At 42.3% G+C, this 25,262-nt stretch overlaps 1 protein-coding gene across 1 annotated transcript in view; it reads right to left on the bottom strand.

Moving 5' to 3' along the window:
* LOC139714628 (large ribosomal subunit protein mL38-like) overlaps positions 1 to 12,461 on the bottom strand; it is a gene marked incomplete at its 3' end in the record, with an annotated part of 38,427 nt that extends 25,966 nt beyond the window's left edge. Inside the window, exons 1-4 of the mRNA XM_071626308.1 lie at positions 12,433 to 12,461; positions 10,024 to 10,115; positions 7,714 to 7,845; positions 5,767 to 5,975 (exon numbers count right to left, since the gene is read on the bottom strand). Of these exons, the coding sequence (XP_071482409.1) occupies positions 5,767 to 5,975; positions 7,714 to 7,845; positions 10,024 to 10,115; positions 12,433 to 12,461 (462 nt within the window). The remainder of the gene's footprint in view (positions 1 to 5,766; positions 5,976 to 7,713; positions 7,846 to 10,023; positions 10,116 to 12,432) is intronic.
* Between the last annotated feature and the right edge of the window lie 12,801 nt (positions 12,462 to 25,262).

Genomic DNA, 25,262 nt, shown 5'->3' with positions numbered 1-25,262 from the left:
TTTACAATTTGGCCCCAATATAGGCCCCCTGCCCCCCCCCCCCCCCCACACACACACACAGGTGGAGCATGGTGTCCATATGATGGGATTGAGATTCTATCCCCCTAGGGATGCTACATGCCAAGTTTGGTGAAAATTCATTATGGGATTTTCAAGAAAAAGATGAAACTTTACAATTTGGCCCCAATCTAGGCCTCCTGGGGCCCCCCAGTTGGAGCATGGTGCCCATATGATGGGATTGAAATTTTATCCCCCTAGGGATGCTACCTGCCAAGTTTGGTAAAAATTCATCATGGCATTTTCAAGAAAAAGATGAAAATGTACAATTTGGGCCCCATGAGGACCCCTCCCATCCCCCTCCCCTGGGTCCCAAAGGGGGCACCCCTGATTCCGCCATGAACAAACTTGAAACTTAAGTCATCAATGTCCCAACTCATAGAATTAACTTAGCTCTATCACTTCTGGTTCTAGAGAAGATTTTTAAAAGATTCCTTAATTTTGGGGGGTTTGGGCCCTTCTGGGGGCCCCCAGGTGGGGCATGGTGCCCATTTGAACAAATTGAGATCCTAGCCCCCTAGCTGCCTGCCAAGTTTGGTGAAAATCTGTCATGGGGTTCTCAAGAGGAAGATAAAAATGTAAAAAAGTTTACTCACGACGCGCGACGCACGCCGGACGCCGGACGAAGAGCGATCGCAATAGCTCACTTGAGCCATTGGCTCACGTGAGCTAAAAAGTGAAGCAAGGCAAGTGCCATAATGTGTCTCGCCCATTTGCGGGATACAACAGATAACAAGAGACCCGCGGGTCTAGCGCTCACCTGAGTATCGCAAGTTCACCTTTCACGCAGTCACTAATCATTCACAGCTCTACCAAAATTTGACCAGGCATTTCAAGTAGAAGATGAAAATGTACAATAAGGGCCCAAGTTTTTTAAGATTCCTTAATTTGGGGAGATTGGGGCCCTGGGGCCCTCTGGGTGGGGCATCGTGCCCATTTTCATAAATTGAGATCCTGAGCCCCTAGGGATGCTACCTGCCAAGTCTGACGAAAATACATCATGAGGTTTTCAGGAAGAAGATGAAAATGTACAATTCAGGCCCCCATTTGGACCTTCCCAACCAACCCACCCCCCCCCCCCCTGCCCCCAAGAGGGGCACCCCTGGATCTCCTATGAAAAAACTTGAAACTACAGTCATTAATGTACTCACTCATAGTATTATCTTAGCTCTATAACTTCTGATTCTAGAGAAGATTTTTAAAGATTCCTTCATTTTGAAGGTTTGGGCCCCCCTTGGGGCCCCCTGGGTGGGGCATGGTGCCCATTTGAACAAATTGAGATCCTAACCCCCTAGGGATGCTACCTGCCAAGTTTGGTGAAAATGGGTCATGGGGTTCTCAAGAAGAAGATAAAAATTTACAATTTAGGCCCTATTAGGACCCCACCTCACCCCCTCCCCTGGGTCCCAAGGGAGGCACCCCTGATTCTGCCATGAACAAACTTGAAACTGCAGTCATCAATGTACAAACTCATAGTATTAACTTAGCTCTATCACTTCTGGTTCTAGAGAAGAAAATTTTGACAGATTCCTTAATTTTGGGGCGTTTGGGCCCCCTGGGGGCCCCCTGGGTGGGGCATGGTGCCCATTTTAACAAATTGAGTTCCTAACCCCCTAGGGATGCTACCTGCCAAGTTTGGTGAAAATGGGTCATGGGATTCTCAAGAAGAAGATGAAAATGTACAATTTAGGCCCCTTTAGAATCCCTCCCCACCGCCCTCCCCTGGGTCCCAAGGGGGCACCCCTGATTCTGCCATGAACAAACTTGAAACTACAATCATCAATGTACTAACCCATAGTACTAACTTAGCTCTATCACTTCTGGTTCTAGAGAAGAAGATTTTGACAGATTCCTTAATTTTGGGGGGTTTGGGCCCCCCTGGGGGCCCCCTGGGTGGGGCATGGTGCCCATTTCAACAAATTGAGTTCCTAACCTCCTAGGGATGCTACCTGCCAAGTTTGATGAAAATCAGTCTTGGGGTTTTCAAGAAGAAGATGACAAGAGACCCGCGGGTCTAGCGCTCACCTGAGTATCGCAAGTTCACCTTTTACGCAGTCACTAATCTAAATTATTCACAGCTCTACCAAAATTTGACGAGGCATTCTCAAGTGGAAGATGAAAATGTACAATAAGGGCCCAATTTTTTCAAGATTCCTTAATTTGGGGGAATTGGGGCCCCCTGGGGCCCTCTGGGTGGGGCATGGTGCCCAGTTTGATAAATTGAGATCCTGACCACCTAGGGATGCTACCTGCCAAGTTTGACAAAAATCCATCATGAGGTTTTCAGGAAGAAGATGAAAATGTACAATTCAGGCCCCCATTTGGACCCTTCCAACCACCCCCCCCCCCCCACCCCCAAGAGGGGCACCCCTGGATCTCCTATGAACAAACTTGAAACTACAGTCATTAATGTACTCACTCATAGTATTATCTCAGCTCTATAACTTCTGATTCTAGAGAAGATTTTTAAAGATTCCTTCATTTGGGGGGTTTGGGCCCCCTGGGGGCCCCCTGGGCGGGGCATGGTGCCCATTTTAACAAATTGAGATCCTGACCCCCTAGGGATGCTACCTGCCAACTTTGGTGAAAATGGGTCATGGGGTTCTCAAGAAGAAGATAAAAATGTACAATTTAGGCCCCATTAGGACCCCTCCTCACCCCCCCCCCCCCCCCCTGGGTCCCAAGGGGGGCACCCCTGATTCTGCCATGAACAAACTTGAAACTACAGTCATCAATGTGCTAACTCATAGTATTAACCTAGCTCTATCACTTCTGGTTCTAGAGAAGAAGATTTTTGCGGATTCCTTAATTTTGGGGGGTTTGGGCCCCCTGGGGGCCCCCTCGGTGGGTCATGGTGCCCATTTTAACAAATGGAGTTCCTAACCCCCTAGGGATGCTACCTGCCAAGTTTGGTGAAAATGGGTCATGGAGTTCTCAAGAAGAAGATGAAAATGTACAATTTAGGCCCCATTAGAACCCTTCCCCACCCCCCTCCCCTGGGTCCCAAGGGGGGCACCCCTGATTCTGCCATGAACAAACTTGAAACTACAGTCATCAATGTACTAACTCATAGTATTAACTTAGCTCTATCACTTCTGGTTCTAGAGAAGAAGATTTTTACAGATTCCTTAATTTTGGGGGGTTTGGGCCCCCCTGGGGGCCCCCTGGGTGGGGCATGGTGCCCATTTTAACAAATTGAGTTCCTAACCCCCTAGGGATGCTACCTGCCAAGTTTGATGAAAATCGGTCATGGGGTTTTCAAGAAGAAGATGAAAATGTAAAAAGTTTACGCACGACGCACGACGGACGACGGACGACGGACGACGGACGACGGACGACGCACGACGGACGCCGGACGAAGGGCGATCGCAATAGCTCACTTGAGCCTTTGGCTCAGGTGAGCTAAAAATGTAAAAAGTTTACGCACGACGCACGACGGACGACGGACAACGCACGACGCACGACGGACGCCGGACGAAGGGCGATCGCAATAGCTCACTTGAGCCTTTGGCTCAGGTGAGCTAAAAACTAGAAATGTCGCTACGGCGACTGGTGTATGCCTCCGCCATAATGCATGGTTCTCCTAATAGGTCTATAGTACAATGTCTCGACAATGTGTGATGACAGTTTCACACAATTGGCAAAATATTAAAATGACAGGTTTGCCACAAATGTGCTGAATGTTCACTTTCCTAGAACTAGGTTCAAATGGATGAATGATTAAAACGTCAGAGTACAGGTATTTGGGGGAACTGATGATTTTTACTTGACTTTTGACCTTTTTATATGTTTATGCATTAAGTAATTTTCAAGGTATTGAGAAAAAGTATAATTTCAGTATCAAATGGTAAAATAGTATTATCTAAACCTGGCCTTTGACCTTTGACCTCACAGTTCCAAAGAGAATCACTGTTAGGTAGAACATGCATAAATATGTAAGTTTCATGATAATACCTTGAGTTACTTTTGAGATATGGAGGAAGAAGTGCAATTTAGTACTTTCACTTGACCTTTGACCTTTTGGCAAGAAACTTCCCACAGAATATATATTGAGTTATACATGCATACATCAAGTTAAAAAATATCCTTCAGGCACTGCATAAATATAAGGAAAGTAGTGATATTTTGAGGAGTTGACCTTGACCTTGACCCCTGACCTTTGACCCATGACCCCCAACTTCCCTAGATAATCACTGCCCATCGGTACATGCATATATACTAAGTTCCATGAAGATACCTTGAACCATTTGCGAGATATGGAGAAAAACATGAAATTTCCACTTTTTCACAAAATAACCTGTGACCTTTGACCTTTGACCCCGTGACCCTAAAATCCAAACAAAGTATCATCCCCCCAGGATATACCCTCATACCAAGTTTGATGCAAAACCACCTCACGGTTCTTGAGATATCGACAAAAACAAAACGGGACGGACGTACGGACAGACGGACGTACGGACGATCCGAAAACATAATGCCTCCGGCCACTTCGTTGGCGGCGGCATAAAAAGATAACAGATAAAAAGGGATATAAAAGAGTAAAAATTTATGGCAAAAAAGAAACGTGCCATAAAAATATTGTATTTTTAATTGGTATATGTTGTATTCTTTATTTGTTATATATTTGTTTTTGTTTACCATTTTCTTCTCTGTTGAAATGTTTGAATATGTATGTATGTAAATATATATCTCTTCATTTTTGAAGCGCCATGAGCACTGAAAAGTGGACCTGTGTGCTATACAAGTAGCCACTATTATTATTATTATCAAAAACTTAACATTGAGCCCTTAAAGTTTGTTGACCCCTGCGTGTGACCTTGTGGTGACCATCCACTCCCCAAGGGACATCTACCATCCAAGTTTGGTAACAAATGGACCTATGGATCAAAAGTTATGACCCATAATAGAAATGCGCCATAAAAACTTAACATTGGGCTCTGAAAGTTCGTTGACCCATGCTTGTGACCATTGACCTTTTGGTGACCATCCACTCCCCAAGGAACATCTACCATCCAAGTTAAGTCACAAATGGAGTTATGGATCAAAAGTTATGACCCATAATAGAAATGCGCCATAAAAACTAACAGTGGGCTCTAAAAGTTCGTTGACCCCTGCTTGTGACCTTTGACCTTGTGGTGACCATCCACTCCCCAAGGGACATCTACCATCCAAGTTTGGTCACAAATGGAGTTATGGATCAAAAGTTACGACCCGTATAATAGAAACGCGCCATAAAAACTTAACATTGGGCCCTAAAGTTCATTGACCCCTGCCTGTGGGCTTTGACCTTGAAGTGACCTTCATATCTGGTAAAATGTGAAACTGTGTATGACCCCTCTTCCCTCGAAGTTTGATTGCAATTGAAGCTCAGAGTAAAGAGTTATTGAAGTTTTTGTAGCGTTACGGACAGACGACGGACGGACGGACGGACAACGGACGGACAGACGCCGCAGGCGATCCCTTAGTCTCCCCTCACCTCCGGTGGGCTCGACAAAAACTGGGTACCTACAGGTCTGATAGGGACAGGTCAGACCAGTAGAGAAAATGGGTGAGTGTGCAGCCCTGCTGTGGATATTATTTATCAAAATGAATGGTGGCAATTCATTACTGCTCACATCCACAATGTGAAGAAACTCATTTGATGATGCTGTTATTTTCTCAGACATTATCCCCATGAAATAATACACCTCAAATACAACGTGTACATACCTCTGAAGGAGTGATGACATTTCCCCGGTACACAGATGAAAATTCCGACTGACCAAGCTGATAGGCAATCTTTACGGGGACAAAGGGCACAAAGTCTGCCCCATCAAACATATCTTTGAAGATGTTGTAGTGATGGGCGACAGCCCTGATGTGGTAAGGGCCACTTGTCTTCTCCCAAACCTCTGTCACCTTGTCTAGGGGTATCCTCACTAATAATAATAAAAAATTATTGTACTGAAGGTTTCCACACAAAAATACTACCGTGTACATGTACTTCCATGTTCATCCATCAAAATCTAGTTCGTGAGGATGGCGTTATCTGCATGAGTTATTTTTATTAAATATTTTTTATTTTTTATAATCAAGGTCCTAACATAAATAACAGTGCAAAGTTTGACAAACAATTGAAAATAGTCAAATTAACAAAATCATGATCTAATAACAACTACAGGCATAATGATGTACTGTAAAACATGATATATTCGCGGCATGAAATTTTCGCAAATTGTAGCTGACAGCCTTTTTCGTGGCATGAAATTTTCGCGAAGTGCCACAGGAGTTCAATGCATATAGTGTAAACAAGAACTTTCGCGTGCATTTTAATTTCGTGAATCTTGGCGCTCGCGAAATTCGCGAAATTAAAGTGCATGCGAAAATTCCTCGTTTTACAGTATGTGATATTGGACTATCAATCAAGATTTAGATGTCACTGTCACAAATACATGCTACCTATGCATGTGGTGCAGGATCAGTGCAGTACACTGCTAATGGAGATATTTCAAAGGTACACAAGCACATTTCAGAGATGTTGGGTTATTGTCTTTATTCAGTGTCCATTACCTCAAATAGATCTTTGAAAAAGTTCTGTTAAATGAGAGAACTTTGCCCCAAATCGTTTCAAACAAGCAGTATATACTAGCATTTATGCCAAAATGAAAATTTTGTTGTGAATGTAAGTCACACTGGGATGACATCTATACATGTACAATATATATGAAGGTCATATAATCAATGCTCAATGAAAATTTGTTTTGCAACTGAATGGCTTTAAATTGTATCAGAAAAGATAGAAGCAGCCCTTAAATTCTATTGAACACTGTGTTTTTAACCATTTTTAGCCTTAGTGGTGAATGTACGTTACATGGACTGTATGTTACATGGACATGGACTTTGCTTTTTTCAGCATCAGCCACAAATAGACTTCATCAGCCACTGCATTCCGTCTTGCATGGCAATTTTACTATTTAAAATCTGTCTTTCTTTGGTTTACTATTTCTAAACTGGTTCTTTAACATTTATTTTCAGTTCTCATTTGGACTACAGCAATGTATATGGTTGGGTAGAAAAATTGGGCTCAGACCACATCTTCAACAAAATTACCATTTTTTTGGCATGACTCGTGTGACAGGCAACAACTGTTTTTTGACATATATTACTTCAATCAGATCGGTTTTCATATAAATCTGTAGGCCCTATATCAGATGTTATACCTGTTAATGTCCACTATGTGGAATATAAATGAATTTCAATTTCAATTTGAATATATAGGCCACGAGCTAGACGATAAGTAAAATGGGCCCACGAGCTAAATACTAGTGGGCTTTATATGCCTAGTGTTGGTTAGGGTTAGGGTGGATAGTATACCTCGTGAGCCTACAGGGTATTTCATTCATGTCCAACTCGTGGGCCTTGTGGTCTGTTTGATTCGTGAGTCTAGCTCTTGGGGCGCACCCAAATTTACATGGGCATTCACTTTATTTTTATAATGAAGGAAATGATTACTATGGTGTGGTTTAAAAAACACCTTTAATCGGACCAACAGAGGTGCAATACAATCATAATACTTCACACCCCAAACAGGCTATCATACAATACACATTCATCACACTTGCAGTAACTGCTCAAGTATTGAGTAAAACCCTTTACAAAATGTCACTCAATGCTTACAAGTCCTGTGGCGAGCCTGAGCCTCTAAATCCTCTTTCTTTCTCTGTTCCTGAATAACAGCAGCTCTCTCTCTGAGTACTCTCCGTCTGCATATGCTAGGGGGTGGGAAGCCAATGTCCACTCCAACTGATGCTAAAAGGCAAAGAAAAAGAGAATGGAACAGAAAAAGACAAAACAACAAAATATATCATTTCTTGGTCAGATACATAATAGCTTTAATAGATCACAAAAGAGAACAGTTGGCATTAAAATCAAATAAATTTAGCCAGAGCAACACTGGAATTTTTTGTGTGTGGCAGAAATTTTATTTTACTACTAAATAAATTACTGTTATATGAAACCATGAAGTCACCACTAGTTCATGCGCCTGGCACTATGGCCCGAATTCACGAAGGTGCGTGGGAATCCACCTCCCTGGTACAAATGAAACCATGGTTTAAACCATGGACAAAAACCATGGAGCGCCAAGTGTCGCACCGAATATTTCGTTACGAAATTGGTCATTTTGTCGACAAAACGACCGTTTCGTGAACGAAATTATCATTTCGTGGACGAAATGTTCATTTTAGTTACAAAATAATCATTTCATCGACGAAATGACTGATTTCGTAGCGAAATATTCCGTGCAACACTTGGCGCTCCATGGTTTTTGTCCATGGTTTAAACCATGGTTTCATTTGTACCACCTTCGTGAATTCGGGCCTATTTGTCCCTCTCGCATTTTATTATTTCATTTTATGACTTGTTTACATCAAGTGAAAAGTAAAAAATATGTCCTTCAGCCAAAGTGAAAAATTTGTGTGTGGGCAGGAAGAACTTTAGGTACAAATGTGTTTGAATTCAGTAACGGTACTACAGATTAATGTACGTTCTAGACACACACACTCACATGTAGAGTGTGTTCCATTCCATGGCCGGCGCCACGTTTTCAAAAGTGGGGGCCCACTTCTGGGTTTCATCAGCTAACAAGCAAAAAAGAAAAAGGGATTCAGTGCAACTTGTGGTGCCAGTTCAGGGTTTCATAAGCTAACAAGCAAAAAAAAAACAAAAAACAAAACAAAACAAAAGCCTTCAGCCCAACTTATGATGCCACTTCAAGGTTTCTTCAGCTGACAAGCAAAAAAAAAAAAAAAAGGTTTTCAGCACAAAAACAAAGGCCTTACTGCACTTACACTTCAAGGTTTCATTCTATCTCTAGTGCCACTTCCGGGGTAAAAAAAAAGTGAGGGGGGGGGGGGGGGGGGGGACAAAGTGGTGACACCCTATGTATGGTGCAAAAAAACAAACTTAGATACAATTTTTTTTTTTTTTTCTGTATGATAGTTGGTCACTCACATTCAATAATGTATCCATGACATTACATGAAATAATTCTCTTTTCATAAGAAAATTATAATGCTCCAATATAAATTCCATCTTGTCGCGCCACAGGACAGAATTTACATAATGGTACGTGCGACGGGATGGAATTTTTATACCATGAGTGTTGGTGTTGCATAGCAATATGCATTAGGCACTAGGGCTTCTTCAAGTAAATGTTCGACAGTAAGGTTGAAATCATTGCATCGCTAAACAGTCGTTCAGGTTTGAGTTTGCGTATGCATTTAATATTTCATGGTTTTGTTGGAGGGAAAATGTGAGGAAAAAATGTGGCTTTTAAATCATTTGCTTGCCAGATTCGGGCAAACATTTTTCCCTCTTATTCCAAAACGCTTCCCGACTTTGATTTTCACTTGCCGCGGGAAAGCGCTCACTGTACTTGCGGTACGTGTATCCGGTGCTGGTTGCGTGCAAAAATGCGTGCAAAAATGCGTGCAGTTTCCATAGCCAAGTGACGGACCATGACGCACCCTTCGGTCCAGAATAATGCGTGTTATTTTCCATAGCCAAGTGACGTACCATGACGCACACCTCGGTCAAAATTTGACTGACAATGATGGGATTTTGACGAACACCTGGGTCAAAAATTTGACGGACACACCTGGGAAAATGACGCACACCCGGGTCACAAATTTGACGGACCAAACGCGGAAATGACGCACCCATGTCCGGGGGTAGTGGGGTGAGTCATTACATTGACAAGTGCATAATCCTTAAATTAAGCTACTGTAAAACATGATATATTCGCGGCACGAAATTTTCGCGAATTGGAGCCGACGGCCTTTTTCGTGGCAAGAAATTTTCGCGAATTGCCTCTTGCGTTCAATGCATATAGTGTAGATAAGAAATTTCGCGTGCATTTTAATTTTGCGAATCTTGGCGCTCGCGAAATTCGCGAAATTAAAATGCACGCGAACATTTCTCGTTTTACAGTATGCTCCCGATGCGGGAGAAAATTGGGTGCCATGCGTGAGATCACGAGACGGACCGTGGAGACTGCGTCTGGCTTCACTGAATCCCCTCCTATCAGAGGAGAGCCGTAAAAGTAAAAAAATGATAGAAGACTCCTCCGCACAGATGGATTTTTCTGTCTGCCTAGCCATGCTCACAAGGAGGGATCCCTTGGCCCTTTTAGGCCTTATGACCAGGAGCTCTCCCCCTCCCCCCCCCCCCCCTTCAGAAGGTTTCCTGGACTGATACTAGAATTGAAAGCTAACGTTAGATGTTGAATGTAGGTAGACACTGTGAATGCCAAGTTAAAAAAAAACAACAACAAAGACTAAAGAGTCAAAGTCACAGATAGGGATTCTCTGTAGGCCTAATCCGTTAGAATAGTACAGTACAGTAGGCCTACGTCTACATTTTACTGTAAAACTGAAAAGTGTAACACTAACACTAACACTTAACAGGTGCAGGTGTAACGTGTTCGACGCCTACTAACGCCGGCGCGGGGCAGTGTAACCAGTAAAAACACTCTACTAACACTACAGCCCGGTACGTGTCGGGGTCGCTTCTGCGGTTAGCAGGGATGCTAAGTTCATAAATTTTTTAAGAGTGAGATTTTCATGACTCGGCATCTCGGCGAGCGAATGTGCGCGCGAGCGAGGGTATGAGAGGGGTTTTTCCCCCCGTAGCCTCCCACGGTAACGTTAGGGCACTTTTTCAATTTTTAGCTTTCAATGGTGCGATCAGGTGCATACTTAAGTGACTATATTATTTACTTATTTTGAAAGACAAAAGGAAAATATACTTTCAATGGCAACTATCACTTTTCTTTTGAGCTATGCTCATACATTATAGGCCCAAGTTGCCGATTTCGCGCGGTGCGTGAAAAAAATGGGTGCCATGCGTGAGATGGCCCCTAAATGCTTGAGTCTCACGCATTCTGCGTGAGACTAGGTAACTCTGGGTTAGACGCCTGCGAGGCACCGACAGAAAGATCCATCTGTCCGGAGGACTCATTTGCCACGATTAACGCTGTCCATACGGAGGGGATCAGTGAAGCCAGACGCAGTCTTCGCGGAACATTCCCCGACGGACAGATACAGACCGATCTTTCGGTCAAGACGCCTACTTGACCGAAAGATCGGTCTGTATCTGTCGGGGAATGTTCCGCGGATACTACGTCTGGCTTCACGGATCCCCTCCGTATACCAGTTCGGGAAACCCACTCACAAGGGGGGCCCCTCCTTATAAGTAACCCGTCCCCCTTATAAGTAACCCCGTCCCCCTTATAAGTAACCCCCGGGGCACCCCTTATAAGGAGTCTCCACGCTTTTTTGCAATGCAACGCGAAAATGAAAGGACTGCGGCAATTCGCTTGATTATGTCCATAAAGCTTCACAAGTTTCCTAGTTACTCACGAAATTTGAGCAAAATCGGTTTGAGGCATCATATCTAAAATCATGGATTTAAATGCGATGTCAAACGACCCATGCGAATGCTGAAATGCGAGCGATTACTGGCGTGAGTGTCGCCAGGCGCGGCGGCGCGGCAATGCTTGAGTGCAGACGTGGCGACTGAGTCGTACTCAGTCGCCACGTCTGCACTAAAGCATTGCCGCGCCGCCGCGCTTGCCGACACTCACGCCAGTAATCGCTCGCATTTCAGCATTCGCATGGGTCGTTTGACATCGCATTTAAATCCATGATTTTAGATATGATGCCTCAAACCGATTTTGCTCAAATTTCGTGAGTAACTAGGAAACTTGTGAAGCTTTATGGACATAATCAAGCGAATTGCCGCAGTCCTTTCATTTTCGCGTTGCATTGCAAAAAAGCGTGGAGACTCCTTATAAGGGGTGCCCCGGGGGTTACTTATAAGGGGGACAGGGTTACTTATAAGGGGGACGGGTTACTTATAAGGAGGGGCCCCCCTTGTGAGTGGGTTTCCCGAACTGATACGGAGGACAGCGTCAATGGCAAAATATTAAAGAGTCCTCCGGACAGACGGATCTTTCTGTCTAGACGCCTACCTACTCTAGTAACGTTAATAATGGACCAAACCTAGCTAAATGGGAAAGACTTCCATATGTACCCCCCACTAGTATTAAACACCGACATTGCACATTGTTGTATGAGCTAACCCTAACTCTAACCCTAACCCTAACCGTCCCTAGTCCTAAACTGAGTAAACTCATGAACTGTAATCCTAATCCCAAAGCCACCTAAACTTATTCATGTTACTTATACATGTACATGACACATAGCGGGGGGTACATATGGAAGTCTTGCCGCTAAATGCTTTACTTGAAGCTTTGTCACATCAAGTTTTACCATCCGATCTTTCTTAATTCTTAGGTGTCTATTTAGGACCTAATTTCAATTTTACCACTGCTTACCGTTTCCTGAGTGCCCGCCTGAGCGGCATGTTGTTACACCGGAAAGTACCGACGTAGAACTGAATCTGTCTGGAACGTTCGGAAGAAATAATCGCCGATAACATACCCTACAAGGTGTTGTTACGAGTTTCCTAATATGAGCCATTATCTAGATAGAGAAAGACGAGTAAAATGAAAATTAGTGCCCCAGCACACAGCGCGACCGAACCGTTTCATGTGCTATCAGTCGAGCCAGCGAGCAGTTCTCCATGGGCCTCTAGCCCGACCAGACGCTGTTACGCTATGCGACGTACCATGTACAGCGACTGGGCTGTGTATTGACCGATTCGGGTTCGTTGAGGGCAGCAGACATTTTACGGCACTGGGCGCAGCCATGGTGTGTATCAGCCGACCCCCCCTGCTCTCCCCCACCCCCGGGCAACATGTTTATCACGCACTTGTAACAAAGGTTCGCGCACTAGCAAGCATTCGCGCACTCAGTACGAGACGCCCATTGGCTAAAGCAGTTTTTCATTCTGCGCGCGTGCTAATGTAGGGAGAGGGGTGGGGGAGTGCGGAGGGGGGGTCGGATGATACACCCAGTATGGCTGCGCGCATGCCAAAAATACACATAGCGCGTGGACCGACTTGAGCAGTATGGGCGACGGGAGAATATCCGCATCTTCGGCCTCGAGGAGTCAGCGAGGGAAGACACAACGGAGAAGGTGATACAGCTTGCGGCTGACATTGGTGTCACTGTCAACAGGAGTGACATCAGTGTAAGCCATCGATTGCCTAAGTCTCGGAGGAGCAAGGGGCCCCGACCGGTCATCGTGAAGTTCGTCAGAAGGGAGACAAGACAGGAGATTATGAGAAAGAAGAAGGAATTAAGAAAGAAGGAGACACGGAAGGCCGTTTACGTGGAGGAGGATCTAACTCCTCTGCGCAGTCGCATCTTACGCGCTGTGAAAGGAGACCCGGGCGTGAAGACTGCGTGGACGATCGATGGCAGAATCCATGCGTTGTTCAGCCACCACGGTAAAGAAGAGAAAGTGACCATCGACACTCCTGACCAGTTGAGCAAGCTGGGATGGAAGCCTGATAAGATCAAGGACGTCACCGGCTACTAGGAATGCGGAGGTGACATTGTGGAGCAAAAACGTAGGTTCAATTCACTAACTAATCAATTTTGTAGGACCCAACTAAATATTTTGAGCATAAATGTGTGCGGGCTGCATTCGAAACTTGAACTTGGTATTTTACCAGAATGTATTAAAGATTTTGACATTGCTTGTTTTAGTGAAACTAAAACGGACTGTGTTGATGAAGAGTTAATTCCATGTGGATATAAAGTGTATAGCAAAGAAAATAATGATAGGAAACTACGGCATGGGGGAATCCATGGATTGTGTATTGTTGCGAAGGAAAATTACGACGTACAAATATTAACTGATTCAAACTCAAAATATGTTTTATGGGTCAAAGTAGTGATTTCTTCTAAAGTGTCTCTAATTTTAGGAGCAGTTTACATACCCCATGAAAAATCGAAGTACTATGAATCGGATATGTTTGAAGATGTTGCATCCTCTATTGTTGATATCAAGGGTAAATTTGAGCATCCTGTGTGCTTAATTGGGGATTTTAATGCTAGAACTGGTAATTTGGATGATTTCGTAGATGAAGGTTATGGCGGTATCAATACTGATTTCACGCAAAGTTCAGAAACTCCAACTGTTGGTACATTGCCTGTTAGGCAGAATGTGGATTCTCAAGTCAATTTGAATGGAAGAAAGTTGTTAGAATTATGTAGAGCGTTCAATTTATCAATTTTAAATGGGCGCTTTGGTGGCGAATCAGGTGTGTATACCTTTGATAATTCAAGTACTATAGATTATTGCTTGATATCAAGTGATTCGTTTGACACTGTAAAGAAGTTTGAAGTGGACTGTTTTGATGATACACTATCTGATAAACATAAAGCACTACATGTTTACTTTGATTTTGATTTCGAAGAAATTAATGATGAAACTACATGTACACATGGAGAGTGTAATGCAGTCCAAGGGTCGACAAAGATTGTGTGGGATCAGGCAAAATGTTCTGATTTCAGAAGTGAAATTAACGAGAGCATCGTAATAGATGACATCTCCGCGAGAATGGACTCTGTTGAATTGAGTAATGTCAATCAAACCGTGATAGATGATTTGTTCGTTTCATTACAATCTATATACTTTACGGCAGCCTCAAACACAAATATGGTTAGAAGGTCTGTAACAAAGACTAAGGGTAATTTAGCAAAATCTTCAGATAATAAACCATGGTTTGATGAAAATTGTAAGAAACTTAGGAAAATATTTATCAAATTGAAAAAGAAATGTAAACGTAATGGATTCAATCGTGATGTAATGGATGAGTTTGAAAATGTCAGAAGATTATACAAGAAAACCTTGAAGAAAGCACAGTACACGTTCTTTAAGGACACTCATGAAAAATTACGTACGTTGAAGTCTGAAAATCCAAAGGAGTATTGGAATATACTAAATCCCTCCAGAAAAACGAAATCAGAGAAGTGTTCAATTGACATTGGAACTTTCCAGAAACATTTTAAGAGTTTAAATGATATTAATGATGGTATGCTGAGATCAACACCGACGAGTTTTGCAAATACTTGTAATGCAGCACATATTCCTCTTACCATGCATATTGAACATGATTATAATGACCGAATATCTGAAGAAGAGGTGACTGCTCATATAAAGCAATTGAAAAATAATAAGGCACCTGGTTTTGATTTGATATTAAATGAATTTTTAAAAAACAGCAATGCGTCTCTAGTGAATGTAATAACCAAATTATTTAATTTAGTTTTAGATAGCGGAATAATTCCAACGGATTGGACGATTGGTATGATACGCCCTATCTACAAAAATAAAGGTTCTGTTAATGACGCTGATAATTATCGTGGCATATCTTTATTAAGTTGCATTGGCAAATTATTTACTTCAATAATTAATGATAGATTGACAGATTTTCTCGATGATAATCATGCCATTGGAGAAGAACAAGCAGGATTCAGAGAGACTTATTCAACTGTTGATCATATATTTGTGTTGCACTCAATTATTGACTTGTATTTATCACAGAGAAAAAGATTATACTGCGCGTTTATAGATTATAAGAAAGCTTTTGACTCTGTCGATAGAACATTGCTATGGAACAAAGTTGCTAAATGTAACATACAGGGAAAAGTTTTTGATGTTATCCGAAATATGTATAAAAATCTAAAGTCATGTGTTGTCAACAATTCAGAGCGTTCTGACTTTTTTAATTGTAATGTTGGAGTGAGGCAAGGTGAAAATCTATCTCCTTTGCTATTTGCATTGTATATAAATGATTTTCAAGATTATGTAAGTTCCGCATATAATGGTGTTGATATTTTGCCTAATAATTTGTTGACCGTATTACATGATAAAGGAATAGATGTATTTCTAAGACTCTTCTCATTGATGTATGCTGATGATACTTTAATCCTAGCTACTAGTGAGAACGAATTGCAATCTGCACTCAATGCTGTAAGTGATTACTGCAAATTATGGTTACTACAAGTTAATGTCAGTAAAACAAAAGTAATGATTTTCTCAAGAGGAAAAGTTAGAAAATTCAAGCCCTTTATGTTTAATGAGAATGTTTTAGAGGTTGTAGATGAGTATACTTACCTTGGAGTGGTGTTTAATTATAAAAATGATTTTAAAAAGGCCCAAGCTAAACAAGTTGATAAAGCGAAACGAGCAATGTATAGTCTAATGGTTAAGTCTCGAAAGATGCGGCTTCCAATAGATATCCAATTAGAATTGTTTGACCGGCTTGTTGTACCCATTCTTATTTATGGTAGTGAAGTTTGGGGATATGAGAATTTAGTACTCATAGAGAGTCTACATTATCAATACTGCAAACATTTACTGAGACTAACAAAAAATACTATGAATAGCATGGCTCTGGGAGAACTAGGAAGGCTTGAAATAGCCTGTACTGTTAAAGAAAGAATGCTTAATTTTTGGTTAAAGATTATTACAGGAAAAGAAAGAAAATATTCATCTATTGTATGTAATATCATATCACTTTTGCATAATTATAAGATATATTCATCACCATGGTTGTTGAAAGTTTATAATACACTAGATGAGTTAGGAATGTCTTTTGTTAGGAATAACTTTGAAAACGTAAATTCTTCGTGGTTTAGGTGTTCGATAAAACTTAGATTAAGAGACGAATTTGTACAGAATTGGCAATCTAAGATAAGTAACAGTTCATGTTGTACGAATTACAGAATCTATAAAACGAATTTATGTTTAGATCCATATTTGTTAAAAATCCCTTGCATTTTCAGACAACTTCTTTCCAAATTTCGCTGCGCCAACCACAGATTGCCAATTGTAACGGGTAGGTATGCTGGTATTGAACATTGTGATCGATTGTGTAATTTATGTAATTCTAATAGACTAGGGGATGAATTTCACTATTTATTTGAGTGTCATACATTGAATAATGCCAGGAATAAATTCATTAAATCCTATTATAGAATAAGACCAAACACTTTAAAGATGTCTCAGTTATTTAATTCCCAAAATCGTAGTGAGTTGATAAATTTAGCTAAATTTTGTAAGGAAATAATGAAGCTCCATAAGAAATAATAATTATTAATATCATTATTTGTATTTTTTTCATGTAAATATAGCTTTTTACAATGTTTTGTTTTATATTATTGAAATTTCTTTTATCTGCGTTATTGTTGCCCTGCTTTTCTTTTTTTTTCTTTTTTTTAACTGTTTTGTTTGTCTTCCTTCTCTCTGTCTCTCTCACACTCTCTTTCTCTCTTCTGGGTCCTGCACCATTCTGTATATTTTGTATATTTTGTAAATATCATGCAATTTTCTGTATATATATGTAATTTACAATGTATTAATGTATCAATTAACTGATTTTATCTGTTACGATGTTTGTTTGAATTTTCTTCAATACCCTGATGTTGGGTGACATAAGAAAATAAAAAAACCATTGTCAAACCATTGTCATTGTCAAACCATTGTCATTGTCACAGAATCGGTCAATAGTTACCATGGGCCATGATCTAACCGCACCATCACCAGCGAGCGACTCCAACACGCACAGCGCGGTCCTCATCATGCGCATTACGCACGTCACCTGAGACGCGCAGCTGTCTTGACACTTGATAAACAACAGCAGCGGCTTCAGGGACAGCGCGTCTCAGGTGATGGGCGTCTTTGCCTTAGACGCGCTGTCTTTGAAGATGTTGTTGTTCATCAAGCGTCTTTGATTGTGAGATCATGTTGTTGCCAAATTTTTATCTCCACGAAATAATCCTTATTACTTTAAAATCCCGGGGCCGTATTCTGAGAGCTAATTAAGTGTCTGATTAGCACTTAATTACCAAATTGGTATTCTGAGAGCATGATTAAGTAGGGGGTATATTAACTACCATAGCAACAAGCGTTTTGGCGGGAAGGACCTACGCGTTTGCGCGTATCAATGCGCGTGCACCTCTGCATGCCGTCAATCCCTCGTTTGAGGCGAGTCCCCAACTGGGGTTACCCAAAGTGGGGTGCGTATATTTGTCGTTTGGGAGTTGGGAGTCGAAGTACTTGTCCATTGCAAATAAGCTTTCTGCTCAGGCGTGACAAACCTGGAGGCCAAGCCAGGGTTTGATGACTCCAGCAGCTGTCGTATTACGTAAGAACATGATAAGGATATCTGCCTGTGGCAGACCATTCAAAGTGAACTCAATTTTCTCTATCCTTTTTAAAGTTTTCAATTTTATATTCTATTGAGAAATTCTATGGTCATCCACTTTACATTTCGAACGAAAAAAATAGACCCGTAAATAACCCGTAAATAACGAAAATACAGGAATAAGAAGGAGAGCATTGCCAGTTTGCCGGTGCTATTTGGCAGTGAGTTACAACGGGCAGGTGAGACTACTCCCTGGTTACAATCAGCCTGCTGACTGGATCATTGAGAAAGCAGCTGTCGTATTACGTAAGAGCATGATAAGGATATCTGCCTGTGGCAGACCATTCAAAGTGAACTCAATTTTCTCTATCCTTTCTAAAGTTTTCAATTTTATATTCTATTGAGAAATTCTATGGTCATCCATTTTACATTTCGAACGAAAAAAATTGACCCGTAAATAACGAAAATACAGGAATAAGGAGAGCATTGCCAGTTTGCCGGTGCTGACAATGTGCTATTTGGCAGTGAGTTACAACGGGGAGGTGAGACTACCTCCCTGGTTACAATCAGCCTGCTGACTGGATCGTTGAGAAAGCAGCTGTCGTATTACGTAAGAGCATGATAAGGATATCTGCCTGTGGCAGACCATTCAAAGTGAACTCAATTTTCTCTATCCTTTCTAAAGTTTTCAATTTTATATTCTATTGAGAAATTCTATGGTCATCCATTTTACATTTCGAACGAAAAAAATTGACCCGTAAATAACGAAATTACAGGAATAAGAAGGAGAGCATTGCCAGTTTGCCGGTGCTGACAATGTGCTACTTGGCAGTGAGTTACAACGGGGAGGTGAGACCACCTCCCTGGTTACAATCAGCCTGCTGACTGGATCATTGAGAAAGAGAGAGAGGGAGAGAGAGAGAGAGAGAGAGAGGGAGAGCGAGGGGGAGAGAGGGAGGGAGAGGGGGGAGAGATGGGGGAGGGAGAAGGGGAGAGCAAAATGGAATGACAATAGTTCCGGTCACTACAGTACAGGCATGCTCTGTCTGCATACGCTGAATGTCTACACTCACACACACACACGTACACACACACACGCACCATGGAGCTACATGGCCCATGCCAAAACCAAAACAATCTCCTCTCGCGGTGCCCCCCCCCCCCCCCCCCCTCCTGTGGCGCTGTGGCGATGACTGATGCTTAGATTAGGCCAGGGTCAAGAAACAGGTGTTTTATATCTTTGACTTTAAGTCATTGATTGCCAAGATATGCACTGGCATTATTTACTGGGGTGTAGCCTCTTCAAACGAGAGATTTGCGTCATGGAGAGGACTTAATCACAGAGTTAATTACGAATCGGTATTCTGAGGGTGTAATTAAGTATGAAAGTTAATGGAAAACTTAATGATACCAAAGAGTGTCATTAACTACTCCGATATCACGCATTTCATCGTGTTTTCTCTGCCACAACGATGCTTACCGTCTTCGGTAACCGAGGAGCGGTTGAATCTTGTTATCATGGTATCCGTAGAATTCAGAGAAAAAAAAGAAATATACTACGTAGCCGATCTTCGAGGAATTTTGTCATTTTATGTGAGCAAAGAGGTTGAGATCTTCGCGTGCGTAAGTGAGGGGTTGTAATCAAATACCGGAGTGTGCGCACGGAGCTCTTGGTTGTAATTACAGGGGGCGTGCAGGAGCGCGTATTGAGGGCATACTTGCGCGTGTAATCATCATTTTGGCTTCTAACAACGCGTCTGATTGGATGGAATAACAATTAGATGGGAGGAACCTAAGATAATTACAGGGGACTTAATCATACCTTAATTACGTCCTCAGAATACCGATTTTGCCCATGATTTAAGGGCCTATTTAATTACAGACTTAATTACGACCTCAGAATACCACCCCCGTTCTTCAAAATAATAACCTTAATCGAAAAAAAGCTATGACTATAATTTTTAAATCTTTTTAAGATAACAAAAATACCACTGTCTTTGGAAATAAATGATGTTTCTAGGTGTACTGAGTTTGTACTTAGCTCTCTTTTGTATCGTCATGTAGGGTAGCCATTTTGTGTCCATTGTTATCGCGCGCCTTCGTATCTTGTTATCTCTACTATCTTTGGTGGTAATAGGGAGCTTTAGATTTTGACGCGCGGACGTTTGAGCCGACGCTTGCGCTGGACGTTCTCCTCTCCCTGCGTCGTGTGGAAAAGTACCTTTAGATTACGCTGGGACGCAACGTATAAAAAAATAAAATCGCGCCCCCATATGATCAGTGCATGAAGAAGCTCTCTACGTCGCAAACTGTGCGGACGTGAAAATAGCCCAGTACGCGTAGTAAACAACTCAGGCGACGCAAGCTCATAGATTGACTTTACGCGCGCTACTGCGCAAGCTCAGATCATGTTTTTTTCCTTTGAACGTCCGCGCGTCTAAAATCTAAAGCTCCCTATTGACCGATTCTGTGACGCGCTATGTGTATTTTTGGCATGGGCGCAGCCATAGTGGGTGTATCAGCCGACCCCCCCCCCCCTCCGCACTCCCCCACCCCTCTCCCTACATTAGCACGCGCGCAGAATGAAAAACTGCTTTAGCCAATGGGCGTCTCGTACTGAGTGCGCGAATGCTTGCTAGTGCGCGAACCTTTGTTACAAGTGCGTGATAAACATGTTGCCCGGGGGTGGGGGAGAGCAGGGGGGGGGGGGGGGGTCGGCTGATACACCCACTATGGCTGCGCCCTGTGCCGTAAAATGTCTGCTGCCCTCAACGAACCCGAATCGGTCAATATGGGTACCAGTGTCGATAAAGAGAGTCTGGCCAACTCGGTTTTTCGGCTAATGTGTTTTGAAGCCTGTGATTGGTCAATACCTGGTCCCGTGATCTACAGGCGCCATGTCGTTACCAAAGTCAATCACACGGGCGCGAACAGAGTTCATGCGCAGTGCCCCATTGTTCATAACGCGCAGCTACGCGCTGATATTGCTTGCCTTTGGGACTTCCCCAATATCAGTCACGGTCCTGTGGGGATAATGAATTGTCATTGCCGTTTTCTAATTTGTTGAAGGAGAGGGTATACGGAAGATATTTTGATATCTTACTGCGATTTACTGAAAATTCGTCACGCCTTATTCCTGCGCAGCATGGCTTTGCGCGAACTGAGCTGGCTCAAGTGTAATGATGCACCGCTTTCCGACTGATCCAAAATGAAGGAAAAAAGTTGGAAATCATGGCAGAGTGCGGCGAGAAAACTGTATGATTGTTTTCTTTGGATTCCTCGTGGTCAGAGATGCCAAGTTCAAAAAAATTTTATGAGTGAGATTTTCATGACTCGGCATCTCGGCCCGCGAATGTTGCGCGCGAGCGAGGGTGGGAGGAGTTTTTTGTTTATCCCTCCCACGGTAGGGAGCTTTTTCAATTTTTAGCTCTTATGGTGTGATCAGGTGCATACATAAGTGACTATTCTTACCTATTTTGAAAGAGAAAAGGGAAATAAACATTCAATTGCAACTATCACTTTAATCCTTTGGGCTATGCTCATTATTAATATCATAGTGTATAGGCCCAAGTTAGCAGACTTTTCCCAATGCGTGAGAAAAATGGATGCCATGCTTGAGTCTCACTCAGAATGCGTGAGACTTGGTAGCTCTGCGCGGTGCCTTTTAGAATATTCAAGTTTGATTGAAATCTTTGTATGTCAGCGCCACAATGCACTAAACCAACTTCCCAGACATCCAGTCACAACTGCACACAGGCGTATAGAATCATATTGTAACCGATTATACGTTTTTCTGTGGAAACAACTCGGGTCTGCGTTAGCACAGTAATCCGGGTTTGCAAAATTCTTGTTCTCTCGGATTCTCTGGAAACACGCTGAATAACGCGTAGCAACGGCGTAAATCCGTACTGAGGAGTGGGGGGATGATCGGCGATAGTCACCATCACCACGTTTACAAGCCCAAACCGGACCGGCGCAGCCCGGGGGGGGGGGGGGGGGGGGGGGGGAGGGGGAGAGAAGCTTGGTCCCCCCCCCCTCACACACACACACACACACACTTTACAGGGATCGAATGTCCCACTCTTTTGCATGCAAAGTATGGAAGTGGCAGCAAAAATGAGGACTTTTTGTTCTTGTTTTTGTTCGTTCGTTTGTTTGTTTGTTTGTTTTTTGCTTGTCAGCCGACTTTCGGCGAAAAATCAGACCTTTAAAGTATGAAGACTTTTTTGTTGCTGTTTCTCTTGTCTTTTGATGTTCTTTCTTCTTGACTGACATGCGATTTTGACACCCCCCTCCCCCTTTCAAAAACGTAGCGCAGCCCTGAATAATGCCCAAAAAATTCAATAAAATGGTAATATGGATATCCATTTCTTGTATGTAATAACGTAGTAGATATTTTCCTGTAGCTATTAATTGTATTCTTCAATTTTCTTGATTCAAGTCAATAAAGCAGTCATCCCAGGTGCATCGTTCCGTTTTAGGGATGGTGGGTGGGGGAGGGACTTGGAGTTGGAATATCTGTGCGAGGGAGCGGAGCGAACTAGCGGGGGGAGGGTGTGGGAGGGGGGTATCCCCTCTCCCACACGAGGAAGATTTTGCATTTTCAGACCTGAAATTCAGCGATCTGGTGCACACTTTTGGTGAAATTTGGGTGGTGAAATTTGTGGTGTTCCCCCTCCCACGGTGAGAACATTTTGCATTTTGATGTTGTACATGGTGCAATTTGATGCATCATTTTGCGCGTTTTGTCGACTTGAAACAGTCCCACTTGTTTAAGGTAGCAATATATTTCGATGTCGATTATTATTAAACAATTTGGCTATAAAATGGTATTATTTAGATAAATAATAATATCATGAACGCGACCGAACCCGAGCGAGCGGAGGGGGCGAGGAGGTGTTCCCCCTCCCACGGTGAGAACTTTGTGCATTTTGATGTTGTACATGGTGCAATTTGATGGCTTATGCCAAAAGGGTGGGTTGGGTGCTGGTGGCGCGTCGCGTCAATGGGAACACCACCCATCCTCCAAAGCCCCCCCCCCCCCAATAGAGTGGGGTGGGGGGGTGGGCTTTGGACGAAGGGTGGTGTTCCCATTAACGCGAAGCGCCACCATCCAACCCACCCTTTCAGCACAAGCCCCAATGGCCTGCATGTTTTTGCGCGTTTTGTCGGCTTGAAACAGTCACACTTGTTTAAGGTAGCAGAATATTGTGATGTCGATTAATATAAAACAATTTGGCTATAAAATGGTATCATTTGGGTGTCCCCCTCCCACCGTGAGAACTTTTTGCATTTTGATGTTGTAAATGGTGCAGTCTTATGCATGTTTGGGTGTTTTATCGACTTGAAACAGTCCCACTTGTTTAAGGTAGCAGAATATTTTGATGTAGATGACAATGAACAATTTGCCTATGAAATGGTATTATTTGAATAAACTCATTGTATTTAATTTTACGATGAATTATTATCATGAACGCTGTCTGTTAAGCAATTCAAACAGAAAAAGTAAGCACACGAGGGTGTGGATAAGGGGCATTTCTCTTCCCACACAAAGGTGATTTTGCATTTTCAGACCTGAAATTCAGCGATCTGGTGCAAACTTTTGGTGCAATACTTGGAATTTTTTCCAGCGCCCCCTCCCTCCCCCCCCCCCCCCCCCAAAAAAAAATAATTGAAAAAATAGATAGGGTTTTTTCAGGGAAGTGTTAAAATCATGGAATTTAGCTCTTATTCCGAGTGTGCCCCATCTTTGTGTTATAATTATGTACAAAGTCTAGTGAGATAGAGCTTAGGGGGAGGGTGTGCTATGGGAGGGGGAACACAAGACGGAGCTTTTGCGTTATTAGAATTGAAATAAAGCGATCTGAAGCACATTTTTTGTGTGGAAAATTCGGAAATTGTCATTCCCCAAAGTATACTAAGTCTATAGAGGGGACCAAGCAATACCAAGCAATGAGAGGGTGGCAAGATACGTCTCCCATATTCGAGTTATTGAATGTTTGTTTTCGTACATAATTTGCAGATGGTCCCGAGTTGCTCGCGTCATAGCATGTTTACATGTATAAAGCCTATAGGCCTATGCTATTTGACGTTGTCAACGTCTGGACCATACCTTATGTCGATATTACTTTCTTCGCGAGCGAGCGAAGCGAGCGAGCGCTTGAGAAAATTATGTATACAATATCCTATCACACAAGATAGAATACTGTTCAGCTCTGTTACCTGTCTGAAGGCGGGCGTATACGAACGTCATGCAATATGCCAAAATTGATACAATCACATTTCTGCTTCCTCCATTTTTGTTCTCAAATTTCAGGGGGGATGATTGTACAGGCCATCCCCCTCCTCCATTTCAGGGGGGGGGGGGAATATATCCCCCATCCCCCCCCCCCCCGCGGGATTTACGCCCATGACGCGTAGGGAAATATTTTGGCCATGATGGTCAAAAGTCAAGTGATAATACTAAAATGACAGGATTTTCCTCACATTTTTAAAATAACCGCTCAAAGTATTCAATTGTCATGAAACTAGATTTGTCAACTTGCGAGTAAAAAGATAATGCTCAATTTTTAAATATTTATTTATTTATTTTTATTTATTCATGTTTTCTTTTAAAAATAATACAGGGTAGGCACATTCAGTTTGCTAACTGCTTTACAATGTCGCCCTGTATATACACAAAATAAAACAACAAATACATTTGTAGTAACATGATTCACACAATAACAGATCAATGACATAAACAAACAAAAGAAATCAACTTAACTATACACTTCTGCTACATATATACATAAAAAATAAGGCCATAACAATTTAGAAAAGGGGAGAGTATATAACCACAAACAAAATAAAGAAAAAAGTCTATAGTGGGTGTGAAAATGTGAAAAAAAAAGAAAAAAAAAAAGAGGTCTTATTGGATTCATTGGAAGACAAAAGTTAAAGCATGCGGATAAATCTTAAACAATTTGTTTTGAATATAGTCAGTGACGAAGACAGTTGTACTTCAATGGGGAGTTTGTTGAAAAGAGAGCTACCGGTGTACGAAAAGGAACGTTTCTTATATTCTTGCTCTCTTAAACAATAAAGGTCATCCATTCAAACCT

This window comes from Diadema antillarum, unplaced genomic scaffold, assembly GCF_040938485.1.
Source record: "Diadema antillarum isolate AM-2024a unplaced genomic scaffold, OU_Dant_1.0 seq00002352_RagTag, whole genome shotgun sequence".
In the NCBI taxonomy this organism is placed as follows: domain Eukaryota; kingdom Metazoa; phylum Echinodermata; class Echinoidea; order Diadematoida; family Diadematidae; genus Diadema; species Diadema antillarum.
This window is presented reverse-complemented; position numbering and strand designations above follow the sequence as displayed.